We start from the raw sequence: 19,223 nt of genomic DNA, 5'->3' as shown, positions 1-19,223 counted from the left end.
AGATTAGAAAGTATTCTTCCAGTTATTATAGGGGATGATCAAAATGGATTTGTTAAACATAGACAGGGTTTTCATAATGTAAGACGAGTTTTAAACATTCTTCATAATCAAAGTGAGCAGGATGATACAGCCATTCTTTCGCTTGACGCGGAGAAGGCTTTTGATAGAATTGAGCGGTCATATCTTTTTGATGTCATTGTTAGATTTGGGTTTGGAAAGGTATTTCTGCATTGGATCAAGCTATTACATTGTCACTCTGTGGCTCAGGTTAAGAAAAATGAGATAATCTCTGAACAATTTGATATTAAAAGAGGGTGCCCGCAGGGTTCACCCTTATCTCCACTTTTATTCCTTTTAGCTATTGAACCTCTGGCAATAGCTGTTAGAAACAGCGGACAGATACAAGGTGTTAGGATTGGTAGAAAGGAACATAGAATTGCTTTATTTGCTGATGATATCATAATATTTTTAAAGCAATTTAAAAAATTCTGTGCCCGCTGTAAAGGATTTATTAGATCAGTTTGGGGTTTTCTCAGGGTATAAAGTTAATGTAACAAAATCATCATTAATGTTACTTAATCAAGGGTACAATCAAAACGTAAATCAGAATGTATCTGGCTTTACTGTTAACTCTGAATTCATCTATCTAGGTATTAAAATAGTTCCTTCATTAAAAGATGTGGTGGTACTTAACTATAATATAATACTACAGAAAATTTCCAAAGATTTGGAGCGTTGGATAAGTCTACCACTATCTATTATTGGAAGGATAAGTGTTCTTAAAATGAATGTATTACCTAGACTGTTGTATATGTTTCAAAATGTCCCACTGGCTCCTCCTGCTGGATTATTTACTAAATTAACATCACTAATCAGAGAGTTTATCTGGAACAAGAAGCAGCCTCGTATTCGTTTGTCTTTGTTGTACCTTCCCTTTGATACAGGGGGGTTGAAATGCCCCAACTTTTACTGGTACTATTTGGCTATTCAATTAAGGACAATAAGATTTTATTTTTCATCCCAAAATACCCCGTCATGGGTGGGGATGGAAGCAAATGCTCTTAAAATGCCATTAAATTTGTACTTATATTCTGTGAAATCCAAACAGTTAAAGAAAGAAACAAATAATCCTATAGTTCAAAACATGATTGAAGTCTGGTTTACAATAAAAGAAATGATGAATATTAAGAACAATCTCTCTCAGTTTAGCCCCATCTGGGGAAATGCCTTATTTGTACCAGGAAAGTTGGATGCAGGGTTTCAGGATTGGGCAGTAAAAGGTGTTAAGAAAGTGGGTGATCTGTTTTGTGATGGAGTAATGGTCTCATTTGAGGATTTAGTCTCAAAATTTCAAATCCCCCAAAAACACTTTTTTAAGTATTTACAAATTAGAAGCTTTATTTCATCTATGCAAAATAAATCCCTTAATTTTCCCCAGTTAAGTAAGCTAGAGGAGTTTATGGTGAAAAAAGGTGGTAATAAAGGCTTAATTTCAACATTTTATAATTGGATTGTTTCTGCCTCTTCAGAAACATCAGTTTCTAAGTTGGAAGCTTGGAGAAAGGACCTAAATATTAATATTTCTGAGGAGACATGGAAGTTAATTTGCTTAAAAGCACAAAAACAATCGATTAACAGTAACTTAAAATTACTACAATACAATTGGATCATGCAAACATATGTAACACCGGTGAAACTGAATAAATATAATAATAGAATACCAGATACATGTTTTAAATGTGGAGAAGCCCGTGGAACATTTTTTCATTGTATATGGGAATGTAGAATTGTTTGTGCCTTTTGGCAGGAGGTGATGAACAAAATAAACCAAATTTTAAATAAAAAGATCACTTTGGATGTAGAAATGATGCTACTACAAGTGTATCCTAAAAATATTAAATTAACAACCTATCAAATTAAGTTTATGGATTATTGTACATTACAGGCAAAACGTATGATTGCAATAAATTGGAAAACATCAGTTCCTCCTGCTATTGGCGCTTGGATAAACTCCTTGACACAGTGTATGGAAATGGAAAGGATTACGTACTTTCTGAAAGATAAGTTAATATATTTTGATGAAATTTGGAAGCCATTTAAAAAAATTTTAAAAGTAGTAAATATAGAACAACTTATGTAGGAGAGTGGAGTAGGAGGAAATTGTTTAGCATGTGCATGCTATTTTTTATTGTTTATTCCTATTGATTATATTTTCTTATTTCTTTTTTTTTTGTTTTTTTTTCTTGAATTATGTATAAATGCCACATATGGTACAATTGTATATATATTTCATGTGAGCTTGTTCTTTTTTTTCTTTGTTCGAAAGAGAGCAGAGTGGGAGGTGAGGGTGGGGGAAAAGGGTTTCTATTACAACAGCATATTATTGGAAACTACCTTTGTATGTTGTTGGAAAAGTAATAAAAATATTAAAAAAAAAAAAAAAAAAAAAATCGAGTCTGCAGCTGAGGGAATACAAACTCAAATTGTCGGAACAGGTTTGCTCGTTTCTTGGATTCATTTGGTGATTTATTAAATGTATAACTGTTATTCTAATCTGCTGCTGAGTCTCTTACACTTTTCTTTATGCTGTATATTTTCAAGTCTCTGGAATAGTTGGAAGTTAGATAGTCAGCTGGGAAACTCTGTGTTAACTGTTAGCTGAGGATATCGTGGATATGCTGACCTCGCTGCGTGGTGTACAGAGCGAGGTCAGCATGATTAATATTCACAATAAAAATATTAGCCGAACATCATGAAGTCTGTATGTGTTTCATAGTGTCGAGCAACCTTTGTACAGTTAAAGCCAACATGACAGAAACACCAACGTTATCTCTTTTATGCGTTTATACACAGGTCACGCTGATTACTGAACAAAAACCCAAAGATCAGATGTTAAACAGATTTATTTGCTCTCTCTCCTCCTTAAACATGTTTTTAATGTTAGTTATAATTCAGAATTGGCGACTGAAACACGTAGGACACATAAGAACATCAGGAAATAAAACACCGATAAATATAACCTCAGTAAAAGAAGTCAGCGGGGCTTACTACAGCTGTGTACCGGGGCCTGCGCTTTGTCGGTGGGATTGCTTGCGAGGCGAGCGGGTCTATCCCACGCTTTGCCGTGAGACTGGGCAGACATCTCCGAAATCATCGAAGCACTTTTGCAAAGAAGCTGTATCTTGACAAACCGACCAGACACATGAAGATTAAACCACTACATTCTCGGCTAAAAAAATATTAAAACGGTATTTGGTGACACACAAACAGGGTTTATCAAAGTTCAGTTCTGTTAGCTTCCACATGCCGGTTGTTGTGTGCTAGAAACAATGGCCACCAGGCCAAAGCAATGGTTTTGACTCGATCAGCGTTAACCCCGCCCCCTGAGTTTGATGGGTGAGGCTGACAGATAAAATTATTTCATGATGAGAGCCAGGCGCCAGGACTGCCAAAATGAAATAAATAAATATATCATTAAATAACTAATTAAATGTGTCAATAATTAATTAAATGTGTCAATAATTAATTAAATGTGTCAATAATTAATTAAAATGTGAAATACATAAATAATTAATTAACTGTGTGAAATTTTATGATTTAGTTGAATATAAAATGGCACAGATAATGTATAAAGCACAAAATAACTTGCTTTGCCCCAGTACTCAGAAGCTGTTCAAAGTCAGAGAGAGTCAATATGACTTAAGGGGAACAGATTTCTTTAAAAAAAACAAGATAAGGACAAATATAAAGCAGAGATGTGTTTCTGTTAGAGGAGTTAACCTGTGGAATAGTTATGACAGTGATTTAAAAAGGTGTGGTTCATTTTCCTTGTTTAAAAACATGTTTAAAAATCGAGTAATAGAAAAATATATAAATCAAGAATGAAAAGAGCAAAAAGGAGAAAAAAAACAACCTCTTGATTCTTTTGCTTTGATGTAGTTACTTATCTAAGGTGGAAAGTTGTTTTTTTTCTTTGTTTTTTGTTTGTTTGTTTGTTTGTTTGTTTGTTTGGTTTTTGCTTTGTTTTATTATTTTCTTCAAGCCCTGTGTACAGGAGCTGCATACAAAAAGATATTTTGTGAAAAGGGTTGGCGTAATAAGCAAATGCTTCAGCCAATACCTTTTGATTAGCCTTGTCTCATGCTTTCTTTCTTTATGGTAAATTTTTGTTCTGTTTTCACTGTTTGTTTGTTTTTTTTTCACTGTTTTCACTGAGATTTGAATTTGAATGCTAATCAATAAAATCAAAATCAAATCAAATCAAATCAAAATAATTAATTAATTACATGCGTCATAACTATATATTTAATTAATTAATTCAAATTTTAATTAATTATTGCCACTTTTAATTAATTATTTAATTGTGTATTTAATTAATTCATTATGGCAGTCCTGGCACTCCATAGTGATCGAGGCAGTGAAAGAAAATAAAAAAGAAAGAAACCAAGGACAAGGGTGAGCAGCATAAAAACAAGACGGGGAAAAAGAGGGGGAAAAAACGAGAAGAAAAAAACCCCCTGAAACATTCCAATTAAACCATTGACGGAGAGTCTCCACCTGCTGCTGGCTGAACTCCAGGGATTCTCGCAAGGATTTAAATTCCCGGTGAAGAATCTCCACCAAGGACAGCCTTGCATCAAAACTGGACAATCGTTGGTCGATTGACTCCAGTATGTCGACAATATCTTTGCCGGCTGGCGATGTTGTGCCGGGGGAATCTGCTGGGTGAAGTCTTTTTGACGATGGCGCCTGTGTGTTTGGCATGCCGTCTATCGCTCTCTTCTATTTGTTTTATTTTATTGTTTTTAGTCAATTTTGTGCAACATGTCAGCCCTGCATTGTTTTATGATCGCCAGACATTATTGGAAATAGGCCCATCTACCCAAGCTTTAGCTCGGTTTGGAAATGACAACCAAGGCTTTCTGCCTCCCGATTTGGAAGTAACACCACCTCACTGGCGCTCCTTACCATTGCCACTGGATGTGCGGAAGCGACGCAGGAGACGAGGTAACCGTGGAGGTCGCCTTGTCAAACTGAGACTCAGGATCTCTTGTTTTCCTCATGAGCTTCGCTCAATTTGTCGATCCTGCCCGCTACTCTTGGTGCCGTTGCATGCTTTGGACCCGGTGGACTCCTGCTTGGTTCCTGTTGTGAGATCTCTCGAGAAGGGTTCTGCAAAACCCTCTCCTCTCCGACATCTGCGTTGGCGTGGAGTGGACCAAACAAACCTCCGACCTGTGGATCTGGTTGTTGCTGCCTCGGAAGCTCCCGAGCCAATTCCTCTCAGGTTGGGATTAATTAACGCCAGATCGGTGGCAAATAAGACATTCATTTTGAAGGAATTTTTCGCTTCCCATGCACTGGATTTTCTTTGCTTGACTGAAACTTGGATTCCACCCGGTGAGTTAAGTGCCTTTTCTGAATTACTGCCGGCTGGTTGTGCCTTTTTTAGTGTTCCGAGAGTTTCTGGTCGCGGAGGGGGGCTAGCTGTTGTTTTTAAGGCACATCTTGACTTTAAGCAGCTATCCCCATCAACACGCCACACCAGTTTTGAACTCTGTTTGTGTGAACTGGGCCACTCGTCTTCGCTGTTGTGTGTGATTGTTTATCGGCCCCCAAAATATAACAAGGAGTTTTTATCCGAGTTCTCAGAGTTTCTTGCTGACTGTGCATCACGGTATGACCAGATCCTTTTACTTGGTGATTTTAATATACACGTCTGCTGCCCGGGGAAGCCCCTGGCTAAGGACTTTCTGGACTTAGTGAACTCTTTTAACTTTATTCAGTCTGTTAAAGGTGCCACTCAAGAACGTGGTCACACACTGGACTTGGTTTTATCACATGGTTTATCTGTCCAAAACGTACTTGTCGAGGATGCGGTGTTCTCTGACCATATGCCTATTTTATGTGATATTGTTCTTTTTAATCCTGTTCTTAAGCGTGCTGTACCTGCTCGATGTTATCGTGCTTTTGGCTCAGATACTGCCGAGCGGTTTTCCATATTGTTTGACCAATTTATTTCTTATCCTCCTGAGTTGTCCATCTCAGATGGATTAGTTTCTTGTTTGGATTCTGCTTGTAAATCTGTCCTCGACGCTGTCGCTCCTTTTATATTCAGACAATGCAAGCCAAAGGCTAGTCCTTGGCTAACTGATTTTACCAGAGCCGCTAGAAAAGAATGTAGAAGATGTGAAAGACGGTGGAAAAAAGATAGGCTGTGCGTCTCTATGGAAGCTCTTAAGACTAGCTGGAAAGTCTATCAGAGAGCAGTAAAGGCTGCCAAGCACTCCTATTTTTCTCAACTTATTGCTGCCAGCTCGCATAACCCTCGTGTTCTATATAACACTATAAATTCTGTACTTAATCCGGAAGGCTATATTCTTTTGCACTCTTCTGCGGTTATGTGCAATAAGTTTCTTAATTATTTTGTGGAAAAGGTTGCTAGTTTGAGACCTCCGACTCTACCTATTGCTGACCCAGCCATGCATGGTTCTTGCTCAAGTCTGTTCTCTGCTTTTCTACCAATTGTTTTATCTGATTTAGAGAAACTTGTGTTGAATGCTAAACCGTGTGGCTCTCCAAATGACGTTGTTCCTCCCCGTTTTCTTAAAAAGGTATTTCCTATCATCGGACCACATATTCTGAACATTATTAATACTAGTCTTTTGTCTGGTCAAGTACCTAGGGAATTTAAGCATGCAGTCATACATCCTTTACTTAAGAAACCAGGTTCAGTCATATCAAATTTTAGACCCATCTCTAAGCTTCCCTTTCTTAGTAAGATTCTGGAAAGGATTGTTTATACTCAGTTGATGGACTACTTGAATGACTCTAAATTGTCAGAAATCTTTCAGTCCGGCTTTAAGCCATTCCACAGCACGGAGACAGCCCTCGTAAAAGTTATGAATGACATCCTGATAGCGACAGACCGTGGTAAATATGCAGTGCTGGTCTTGTTGGACATGACAGCTGCATTTGACACTGTGGATCACGATTTGCTGATCTCCCGCTTACAGCACGGTGTGGGAATTACTGGTTCGGCACTTTTGTGGTTAAAGTCCTATCTTTTAAATAGGACATTTTGTGTTAAGTTGGGGTCGGCTTCATCCTCTGTGGCCCCTCTGCTTTGGGGTGTTCCACAGGGATCTATTCTTGGGCCGTTATTGTTTTCATTGTACCTCTTGCCCCTTGGTGCGATTTTCCGAAAGCATAAAGTGCCATTCCATCTATACGCAGATGACTGCCAGCTCTACTTACCTCTTAGTCATTCTGATAGTCTCCCAACTGGACCTCTGCTTGACTGCCTTACTGATGTCAAAGCATTGATGGCAAACAACTTTTTAAATTTTAATGATCGGAAGACAGAAGCAATTTTATTTGGCCCAAATCGTTCTTCTCATACTCTGGATGTTGATCTTGCAGCTTTGACTTCCCAACTAAAGAGTTCGATCACAAATCTCGGAGTTAAAATTGATTCTGCACTCACCTTTGATGACCATGTAAACGGGGTGGTAAAATCAGCATTTTATCACCTCAGACCTTTAACAAAGGTTAAGCCCTTTCTTTCCAAGCGTGACTTGGAAAGCATTATTCATGCCTTTATTACCTCACGTTTAGATTAAATCTCTAAATGGTCTGGCACCTGTTTATTTGTCTGATTTGTTGAAGCCCCACGTCCCCACTCGTTCCCTTCGGTCAGCTGAGCAGTTGATGCTTTCGGTCCCAAAGTCACGGCTGAAACTTAGAGGAGACCGAGCGTTCTCTGTTGCCACGCCGATGCTTTGGAATAACCTTCCTCTCCATATTAGACAGGCTGCATCAGTGCCAGTTTTTAAGTCTTTATTAAAAACCTATTTTTATTCCCTGGCTTTTAACTCTGTGGGTAACTGACATTTTTATTTTATTATTATTTTTATTTTTTTTATTTTTTATTTATTTTTTTCATTTTTTATTGTTTTTTAACTTTATTGCTATGTCTGGTTTTATTACTATGTGCATATTAGTATTGTACAGCACTTTGGTCTACCAGGTGTGTTTTTAAAGTGCTATATATATATATAAATAAATAAATGATGATGATGATGATGATGATGATGGCTGTTGGGGGAAAACTCTGTAAAAGACCCCCAGAGCACGAGAGCCCAAAGAGGACCACTGCAAGCGCAATCAGGCCACCCACCTGGAAAAGAGCTGAGGTGAGCCCCAGATGTGGGTCACCCAGCAGCCACGGTGCAGTAGCCACAGTGGGTTGCAACGACAAGCCTGGAGTCTCTGTCGGCAGCTGGCTATGCTAGAGCAGACCAAGACCCGAGGGCCCGACAGAGTTCGGGGGCCAGCAACCACTGGGAGTGAGCCAGTACACACCCGAGCACCCAGCCCTGGACACCGCGAACCACCACATGCTTGTTTTTAATGCAGTGCGCCCTGAGAACGCTACTGATTTTCTGCATTGTTCCTTGCTCACAGAGATTTCTCCAGATTTTGGTAATTATAATTATTTGATGTTATTATCTACTGTAGAAGATGAGATACTCAGTCTTCATAATGTTACATTGATGAATATTATTGTCCAACAATTTGCATAAAAATACAATTTGTAAATACAATGTTTTCTTTTTGCAGATTTGAGAGACTCTGCCTCTCTAAGGTCTTCTTTTATACTCAATCGTGCTCGTGAGTGTCACCTCCTGCATTGTTGATCAACTGTTTTGGAGTTTTTGGACTTTCTAGTTTTATTTACTTAAATGTTTTCTGTTGGATTCTTTTATCCCTCAGTGTTATTTATTCCCGAGTTCTTAGTTCTTAGTTATACTTTTGTTCATATTTTCTTTATGTATTTTCTTTGCATTCAGTCTCAAGTTTATAGTTCCAGTTTGTATTAGAATTTAATTCTTCCTTCAGTGTTCCTTATTTTGTCTTGTCTTGTCTTAATTTTTTAGATTTAATTGTTATTTGTCCCCTTATTTTGTCATCTTATTCTTTTCAGTTGTGTCTTGTTTCCCCCAGCTGTCTCCATATTATTGCCTTTTGTATACATATATAGCACTGTCTTCCTCTTAGTCTTTGTCAGAGTGTCTGTCCACCTCCCTAGTGTATTTTCCTAGTGTTCCTCCTGCTTGTTCTGGTTAGGTTACTTTGGGGAAGGTAAGGTAAGTGACGGAAGTGAGAGGGAAGTGACGGAAGTGACGGTGTTGGGGGAAAACTCTGTAAAAGACCCAGGAGAAATAAAGACACAATGAGACAAAGTTACTTTCTTTATCAAACGTGTACACGGGTGAGCTGCTAAGAACAACTCACACCATGCACAGTGGCTTGGTAATTTTTATAGGAAAGACAGTGAGAACAGGATAAGAAAATACAAAACAAATAAAATAAACAACTCCATATGTGGCGCTAGTCTCGTCAGCAGAGAGCTGGGAGAAGGCTGTGAGAGATAAAACAATCTAAAACAATATGTCCCAAAACAGTATGTCTTTGCTGAGAAAGTCTAAAAAGATTATTCTAAACTAATCTAACCATAGGCAAAGGGCAGACAAAAGGCATCTTTGTACATTTAAAAGAAGGTAAAGAAACATAGAATCATTTTTCCTGTAACATTCCCCCCTGTTTAACTTATTTTAAATGTATACAACAATTGTCTATGAAAATTATTTATTAAGTATCTTAGGCAATTTTTAATTTCCAAAAATCTTCAAAATGTCAGCATAGCAGAAATGGCAGTCAGTTGGTCTAAAGAATAAAACAAAAGAAAATAATAAAAAGAAAAACATAATAAAACAAAAGAAAATAAAAAGAAAAACATAGTAAATGAAAATCATAGTAAATGAAAGAACAAGTGGAAAAAACAAGAAAAAATAATAAAACTACAAAAAATAAAGGATAAAAACCTTATATTTTAAAACGAAAACTTACAAAAAATAAAAGGATGAAAAGTAAAATGAAAACTTTATATTTAAAAATGATGAAAACCTAATATGTAAAATGAGAACTTCAAAAAATACAAGGATGAAAACCTTATATTTAAAATGATGCAAACCTTAAATTGAAAACTTTATATGTAAAATAATGAAAACTTCATGTTTAAAATGAAAACTTCAAAGAAAATAAAAGCATGAAAACTTGCATAACCTACTAATGTTTTAATCAGTGCATGATCACTTGACAAGTCATTTTTAATCACCACGTCATTTATTAGCAGCTAGTACAAGTTCTCTTCTAACAGAATTGCAACCGGATGTTGTTCTTCTTGAGGCACGGCAATATAAGCAGTCATTGTAGTTGTTATCATCTTTGAAATCATTACTCTTAGGCATGGCAACACACACAACACTAATATGAGCAGTGCTATCATGATGAGACCTAGAAGGAAAAATGGCTTTGCTACAGCAGCCAGCCATGAACCGCTGAACAGCCAGTCCAGCCAGCCTTGTGCTGTAGCTGCTCCAGGTGTGTGTTCAGTGACATATTTTTGCAGAATGGACAAATTCTGCAAAGCTTCATAAATGTCTCCTCCAGTTTCGTATCCATCAGGGATAAAAGTGCAACATGTCTCACCTATGAGCTTGCAAACTCCTCCTTGTGATGCTGTTAGCAGGTCTAGTGTCAGTCTGTTCTGCAGCACCATCGTTCTGATGGCCTGCTGTTCTCCTGCTAAGGCAGTTCCCAGGGTCTTAGTCAAGTTGATGTGTCGTAGCAGAGCATATCGGTTGATTTCCACATGATCCCGCACCTCGGCAACTCCAATGCCGGGGATCAAGCTCTGTAAGAATTTCACTCCTCCTCCCCAGATGCGAAACTCTCCCGGCACTCCAGTGTCCACGGTAATGCCGAAAGAATTGGGGGAGGCGATGTCCACTTCGCGTCTCTGCCGGCTGCTTGGGTGATGTGCAACACTTTGCATGAAGAAAACGTGATCTGATAACTCCACCAGGGCGCACAGACCTCCCCAACCTTCAGGGAGTGACAGATAAGCCTTGTTGCCACATAGGAAGTACCAGTCAGCCAAAACTCTGGTTCCTCTGCTGCTGGGTGCCGTCCGTGCACATCCTGTCTGGTACTGAGTCTTTGTTTGTAGTGGCATTCGGTAGCTGTAGTCGTGTCGACAGTTTAGGCCCATCAGCGTCGTGTTACTGGCACAGGTGGCGTTGATTGAACAGGCCATACACTTCCTCTCGTTCCTTGGTGGGCAGAAAGTGTATATGGACTTACATAGGTGAGTAGGCAGCTCCCCCACTGCCCGCGAGCCATTGTTCATCACACATACTGGCAGTTGTGATGCGTTCAGTTTGTTCAGTAGAATTACATCAGGCAGTGGGTCTGAGACTTGGGGCCAGGTCAGTAGGTAGGTCTGTCCGGAACAGTTCACATTTGTGAGTGATGATGACCTCCAGGTTGCTTTTGCTGGGATGCTGTAGTTGGCTTTGGACCAAAGAGTACCGTAGCCTGGATGTGTTGCCAGGCCCAACAGACACCAACTGCGATCTTCAGGTATGCTGTACGGCCACAGGCCAGACGTCTGTGAGGATAGGGGCATATGGGTACATGCATAGCAGTCAGTTTTGTTATTCAAGTGAGCTGTAGTGTTCATAAACTGCCACCAGAAGTTAGTGGCGTATCCATGGGGAAACTTGGTGTACTTTCCTTTGTCATACAGTGTCTGCCTTTTCTCCATGTAGCGTGACTTGTTGTCCCTCACGGAAGCAAAGGTGAGGAGCCCGGCCATGGTCAGGGCCGCTGCAGTTGATAAGAGCCACCACCTCATGACGACGAAACACACCCTCCTGTCGCGAGTAGACCCCCCGGCCAGGAAAGCTGACCCCTCCACCGGGCGAGATCACAACAAGCGGGCAAGCCTGCCGTCAGCTGTGTTTAGATGGCTTCACTGACACGCCTGCAGTGACTCTGATGGACCCAGGATGGTCGTTCCGCAATTTTGCAAGCGGTCGGTGTAGTGAGGAGGACTTGGTATGGCCCCTCCCACCTGGGTGTGCTCCAGTTTTTCCTTTGGAGCACCTTGATCAGAACCCAGTCACCGGGCTTTAGTCTGCAAGACACTGGAGAAACATCATCAGGTTGTTGATTATGTACAACGATCTCTTTGTTTTCTAACAGCTTAGACATCCACTCTGCTAATGTGTTTTCTCTGATTGCTTTGTCTATTGGTTGACTGGTAATAGGCAGTGGAAACGGCCTGCCATGAATGATTTCAAATGGAGTTAGTTTATGGGAGCCCTGTGTTAAGCGCATCCACATTTTCACTAAACCCAAACATTCAGGCCACGGGCTTCCTGTTTCTGCCATGCATTTCCTGAGCCTTTGTTTTATAGTGCCGTTAGTTCTCTCTACAAGGCCTGCGCTCTGAGGGTGATAAGCACAGTGGTGTTTTATGCTGAAACCGAGTGCTTCAGAGACCTTAGTGATGACATCATTTACAAAATGAGTGCCGTTGTCTGACCGTATCAAAGCTGGGATGCCATATGTGGGTATGAAGTGATTGCACAGGCACTTTGCTACTGAAATTGCATCTGCCTTTTTCACTGGATAGATTTCCGGCCACTTTGAGAACACGTCTATAACCACTAGGGCGTATTTTGACCCTTGACATTCGCTTAGTTCAATAAAATCCATATGAATTGTGTGAAAAGGATGAGGCGGAGTTGGAAAACGGCCTCTTTGTGGTCGCAGGTTACCCTGAGCATTATATTTTTGACACGTCATGCACGTTCTGACAAATTGTTTTGCTGAAGTTTCAAAATTTACAGTGTAAAAATGAGTGTTGACAATACAGGTCATTCCCCCCGATGACAAATGCGTACAGCCATGAGTCACTAATGCCGCCATTTTGTGGAGCGATTTTGGCAACACTGGCTTGCCATAACACATCATTAAATCGTTTGTCAGAACTGCACCGTGTTTTAGCCATTTTGCCTGCTCTGCTGTGCTCGCTGCTTTTTGTTCACTTTGCAACACATCCAGTGGAATCTGATGTGTGTTTACTGCCATCAATGTCATGTTTGTTTTTTGTGCCGCCTGTTTTGCGGCTCTGTCAGCAAAATTGTTGCCTGTAGTAATAAAAGAGCCATCAGTTTTGTGTGCTGCACATTTACACAATGCGAGATGTTGTGGTAAATGTATTACAGTCAGCAGGCGTTGTAAGAGGCTTGCATGCTGGACTGGTTTACCGGTTGATGTAATCATTCCTCTGTTTTGCCAGAGCTTTGCGAAATGATGCACAGCAGAGAAAACATACTGGCTGTCTGTATAAATGTTTATTGGTTTATCTTTGTGGATTTCACATGCACGAATAACAGCTATCAGCTCAGCGCTCTGTGCAGAATATGAAGAAGAAAGTGGTTTTGCTTCTATTATTCTACTGTCTGTGGTTACTGCGTAACCTACACAATCACGGCCTGTGTTGTCTTTAGAGGCCGATCCGTCCACAAAGACATCAGTAAAACCAGCTTGTGGCTCAGCATGGATGTCAGGGCGGGGTTTGGTGTCTCTGTCTAATTCTGCATGGCAGTTGTGCACATCTCCATCAGCTGGTGTGCTCACTAGAGTCCCTGGATTCAGTGTGCCACATTTTTCCAGTGTGATGTGAGACTGTGATAGTAAAATGCCTACATACGATAGCTGTCTGGCATGAGTGAGGTAAGAGAGATTGGCTTGCAGCAGTATAGATGTGACAGCATGCGGGACCTTGACAACTAGTTTGTGGCCTAAGACAATGTCTGCTGACTTCTTTACTGCTTCTGTGGCCGCTGCACAGCTTTGGACGCAAGTCGGCAGGCCCGAAACTACAGCGTCTAATTTACACGAGTAGAATGCTAAAGGGCGCTGTTTGTCACCAAAAGCCTGTGTCAGAACTGCCTTCATGTAGCCGGCCCCCCCATCAACATGCAGCACGAAAGGCTTGTCATAATCAGGCAGGGCCAGGACTACATTTGTTTGTAAAGCCACCTTTAGGTTAGTAAATGCTGTGTCTGCCTCTACCGTCCACGTTATTGTGTCGCGCAAAGCGAGGTTTTTGCCATAAATCATGTCTTGGAGTGGCTGAACTGTTAGTGCATACTCTGGAATCCAAGCTCTACAGAAATTACACAAACCTAAAAAACTCATCATCTGTTGTTTTGTTTTAGGTTTGGGTGTGTTTTGCACTGCCAGCTTTCTGGTTCCCAGCAGTGTTTTGCCCTGGCCTGTGAGTGTGTGTCCGAGATATGTAACGTTATCACTCCACAGCTGCAGTTTGTGTTTTGAGACTTTGTGGCCCTGTTCAGCCAAATGCTGTAGCACAGCAAGTGTGTTGTCTTTGCACGCCTGCTGTGTGTGTCCGGTTATTAGAATGTCATCTACATACAGCAAGTATTGACCTAGCTGTGGGAGCTTACAGCTAGACATTGACTTCTTCAGTGCTTCTGCATAGAGGGTTGGGCTATTCTGGAAACCCTGGGGCAAACGAGTGTATGTGTACCTCTGACCCTCATAGGTGAAGCCAAACAATGGCTGTGAGTCTGGATGTAGTGGAACTGAGAAAAAGGCGTTTGAAAGGTCGATTACTGAGAACCACTGCTCGTTCGGTGTGACCTGATTTAAAATAGTGTGTGGATTAGCAACCACAGGTGAGATTTGTTCAGTCACTTCGTTTATAGCTCTCAGGTCATGTACTAGACGGTATGCACCCGCGGTCGCTTTTTTAACAGGAAAGATAGGAGTGTTACAGGTGGCTGTCTTTGTTTTTATTAAAATTCCTGCCTTCTCCATGTCTGCTATCACTGGGCGAATGCCATGTCTAGCCTCAGCAGTGAGTGGGTATTGAGATATCAGTGGTCTGTGTTTTGAGAGAGGTTTTACTCTTACTTCATCAGCATTTTTTATAAGGCCTACATCAGCAGGGCCTGTAGACCAGAGAGTTTCAGGCAGCTGAGCTAGTGCTGCCTGGTGTCATTCAGTCAGTTGTGCGTGTGTTTCAGCGGCATCGGCTAGGTGTACAGCGGGCCTGACTGTGACCACCCAACCCAGTGTGTATCGGAAACACCCTGTCCGGCGGCCTTGCAGCCAGCCTTCATGAGTGTCTTCCGTTTTTTCATAAGTGTCTGCTTCAACCCTGGCTAACACATTTCCTAAATCTTTCCAGTCTGAATGATAGTCATGCGCTACAGACACGTGTGGCTTAGGCATGCGGTTCAAAGCCTTCACGGCTGCTGATTGGATTACTGAGCACACTGCATTTCCCGACTTTGTGACATACAGGTGTTGTAAAGTCAAACTCTGTTGTCCTAGCTTCCACACTTGCTTATCGTAAAGTGGGTCTGGACCTGGAGTTTGTTTAAATCTCAACGTGTTGTGATAGTCAGTGGGTTTCTGGAAATAGGATGTGGGGGGTGTATATTTGCGGGCCACATTGTGTAGCTTTGTGAGCTCGGGCAACTCAAGAGTCCAGTAATAATGTGGGACACCGTAGCCTTGAGAGAGACACACGTTGCTGCTGTGTGCCGTGTTAATGCTATCTGGCTCTGGTGTGTTGTCATTTAGCATGCATTCAGCAATCATGCCATTCTCTTCCGGTACCACGCCTATCTTGAGTTCTGTCAGAGCGTCTCTTCCTAGTAGGTTTACTGGGCATGACGGGTCATATATGCATTTAATGAAGCACCTGCGGCCACTTTCGGTATGCATTAATTCTAACGGGGCAGTTAGTTGTTGTACAGTGGTGTGGCCTGTGGCTGACTTCACAACTAATGTGTCTTTTGAGTACTGTAAGTTTTTAGGCGGCTGCCTTAGAACCGTTTTACATGCTCCGGTGTCACACAACATCTGGATTGGTTGCCCGTTCACATGAATTAGCAGCATTGGTTTGTATTCTGACCCTAATAGCAATTGTTCTATGTTAAAAACTTCCCCTCCCTCATCAACGTTCATGTCTTGTGTGTTTTCTAGTCACATGTCGCTGTTCTCCATAGATTCGCCACTGTTTTGCCTGTCATTGTTTCTCCTCTTATTTTGTGTCTGTGGCTTGCTCCTGCAATCTCGTGCAAAATGACCTTCTCTTCCACAGTTAAAACAGGCATTGTCTTTGAAATATCTGCTGTTTCTGTTTGGGTGTTTGTGGCCTTGCTGCCGATTGCCTTGCTTCCCTCTCTGCCTCTGATAGCCTCCCGAAAATGCAAGGAAACCTGTCTCTGAATCTATGGTGAAGACGTCAGCCTTATTTTTCTGTTTGTGCACTTTTGTGGCGTGTTCAGCATGTAACAGGGCATCCGGCAGGTTGCCAGTGGTCATTGTGACCCAATGTTTCTCTACATGTGCTCTTATTGGTGGGAGTAGGCCATTTAGAAATGCATTTTTTAACTGCTGCTGGAATGGCGTTGCATCGCCATCGGCATAATCTAAACCTGAATGCTGCCTAAAAACTGGGCGCAGGCGGTCTAAAAAGTCTGATGCAGTTTCATTTTCTTTCTGTTTCACTTCTCCTATTTTATTGTAGTTTGGCTTGGGGGCCAGCTGTAATTTCACACGTTCATAGAAGTTATGTAGTTGGCCTTCTAAATCAGGGTCACCTGCACGCAGGGGTTGTGGTCCGTTGCCGACCACTAAAGAATCTAAAGGATTATTGATTACCCCCCCAGTGAAAGAGCCTTTCACTGAGCCAAACTTCAAACCTAAAAGATCTTGAAGTACCTGGTACATTTCATGACCGTTTAAATACCACTGAGTCCTAATTGCTTCAACTGCTCTCTTCCATATGTCAAAACCGTCATGCAGGGGCGGGACATCTTTAAGAACATTTTTGCGATCCTCATGTGACCATGGTCTAAACACAAGAATTGTGGGGTGTGCGTCTTGATGCCCCATAGGTCCAATTGGCTGACCATATCTGGGGTTAGGTGAACTTATTAATGGAAATACTCCTGGGGGGCTTGGGGGGTCAGGCCATATTTCCCTGCCTACATGATCTTCCCCTATATCTGCTTCAGGTGCATGTGTTAGTGACATTTTAGCTAAATCTGCCTGCACTGAACCGTAAGGGTTATTCACAGCTGCATCTTTGTCTGTTTGCTTGGGAGTTGATGCAGAGGCAGTAACATAGGGGGGAGGGGCTGCAGCCGTTGCTTCAGGCACCTCACAGCTTTGCTTTTGTTTTTTATTCTGTCTCTTTTCTCTATTCTCAGCACGTCTCTGTTGCTCTTTTTTCCATGCATCTAGGAAAGTTAATTCATGTGTGCGTTTTCCTTTCTTTCTAAGATTTGTGGTTGCACTTATTTCCTTTAATAAGCTATCTTTGAGCTGTGTTAAAGCTGCGGGGCTGCACGTACCCTCCCACCCAGGACATGACGTCTTTTTAGGATTACGCCATCTCCTTGCGCTGATTTTTCCTGCACCTGGATATTTATTTTCTATCCACTGTTCGTCATTAATGAACTTTTGTGTATACTGCCCATTATTGGCAACAGGTTTAGAGGTTTTATTCCCCATTTTTCAATTTTTTATTATTTAGTGTATCTTACTTATGTATTTATTTATTTAGTTTTATTTATTTATTTATACACTGGCAATACAGCTGCTATCCACCTTCGCTGGTATGAGGAATGAGAGTGGTTGTTCACACGCCCTTCTACTTTCGGACTATTTCCAAAAGCGGTGTGAACTTTACGAGGCGGAACTCGACCGTTCTCCCAAGCCACCAGCACTTCAGCGAACAGCAGTGAAAGAAAAACACAGTAGGAGCGGCTCAGTCTCTTATTGGACCGTGAAAATTCAGCTTGCTCCGTTAATTAAAACAATACACACACACACATTCACATTCACAGCTTCGACGCGCGCGACCGGAACCCTTATAATAAGGGGAGCTCCCAGAGCTACTTACTCCCTAGACCCAGTCTAGACCCAGCTGGGGGAGCTACCCAGAGCTCCAAAGCTACCAGTCGACGAGCTCCCAGAGCTACCAGCCGACGAGCTACGCTACCAGTCGACGAGCTTCCAAAGCTACCAGTCGACGAGCTACTTCCGCTATTTTAAATTCCCTGAATTCAAAATGCGATTTTACGCAAGATTGTGTCAGTGTGTCTGTATCTACCTGGTCAGTGTCGCCGGGTCTGGTCCACCTCGATCGGGCCCCACCACCGTGGGTCGCTTTCTAAGAACGTTGGCCAAGACTCGAATTTAACGCCCTTGGTCTTTGACCACACACCTAGTATGTGGGCTGTCGACAGACGAGCAACGTGGACTGGTCACGGAGATGGGACACGATGGAGGCGCTCCGGCTCCGAAGGACCAAGAAATGTTGGGGGAAAACTCTGTAAAAGACCCAGGAGAAATAAAGACACAATGAGACAAAGTTACTTTCTTTATCAAACGTGTACACGGGTGAGCTGCTAAGAACAACTCACACCATGCACAGTGGCTTGGTAATTTTTATAGGAAAGACAGTGAGAACAGGATAAGAAAATACAAAACAAATAAAATAAACAACTCCATATGTGGCGCTAGTCTCGTCAGCAGAGAGCTGGGAGAAGGCTGTGAGAGATAAAACAATCTAAAACAATATGTCCCAAAACAGTATGTCTTTGCTGAGAAAGTCTAAAAAGATTATTCTAAACTAATCTAACCATAGGCAAAGGGCAGACAAAAGGCATCTTTGTACATTTAAAAGAAGGTAAAGAAACATAGAATCATTTTTCCTGTAACAATGGCGTGTCAGGTTTGGGGGAAGCTGCACTCTGGGCCTTCTTCATCACGAGATCCTGGAAGCACTGATCAATGTAATGTTGGAGAGCCTCTAAACTCTCCCCGTTGTTCTCCAGGGTGTTGGAGATGATTTAGACAAATGTTGTTAGTTATAAGACAATTGATGAGTGTATTTGGTAATACTGAAGCTTAAAGGAATTTGTTCAAATGTAAACTACCATTCGCTTTAATTTTCCGCCAAAATCTCCGGCGTCTGACATCAGTTACAACATGAGTCGCTTACCTAGGTTTGAAAAACACTCTGCAAATCGCTATCTCTTTCTCTTGTGACGGTCTGCGGACCTCGTGTCAACAATGGCAAACATATTTACTTTAAATACAAAAGAACAGGTAGAGGCACAAATCCAGCCTTAGGGATTTACAAACTAGTGCATTCCTAGTGCCGGTCTCTAGTCTGGATGAATGATGGCTTCCATCAGATACAAATACAAACATGTTAATAGATAGATAATAGATAATAGATAACTCTTTATTGTCAT

General features: G+C 41.4%; 1 protein-coding gene across 1 annotated transcript; it reads right to left on the bottom strand.

The window, feature by feature from the left end:
* Positions 1-10,198: 10,198 nt before the first annotated feature.
* On the bottom strand, positions 10,199-18,678 carry LOC146575542 (uncharacterized). The gene is made up of 2 exons (XM_085270275.1): positions 18,074-18,678; positions 10,199-12,053 (listed from the first exon to the last, which is right to left on the bottom strand). Exon 2 carries the CDS (start codon positions 11,759-11,761, stop codon positions 10,199-10,201), a length of 1,563 nt encoding a protein of 520 aa, XP_085126401.1. The 5' UTR covers positions 11,762-12,053; positions 18,074-18,678.
* Between the last annotated feature and the right edge of the window lie 545 nt (positions 18,679-19,223).

This window comes from Mchenga conophoros, linkage group LG4, assembly GCF_057382185.1.
Source record: "Mchenga conophoros isolate Kocher_MC1m ecotype Shallow Benthic linkage group LG4, M_conophoros_male_GT1.1, whole genome shotgun sequence".
Taxonomy (NCBI): domain Eukaryota; kingdom Metazoa; phylum Chordata; class Actinopteri; order Cichliformes; family Cichlidae; genus Mchenga; species Mchenga conophoros.
This window is presented reverse-complemented; position numbering and strand designations above follow the sequence as displayed.

Bases quoted from the DNA above. Each gene is read 5' to 3' on its own strand.
- LOC146575542 (XM_085270275.1), bottom strand. From the start codon at position 11,761: ATGAGGTGGTGGCTCTTATCAACTGCAGCGGCCCTGACCATGGCCGGG.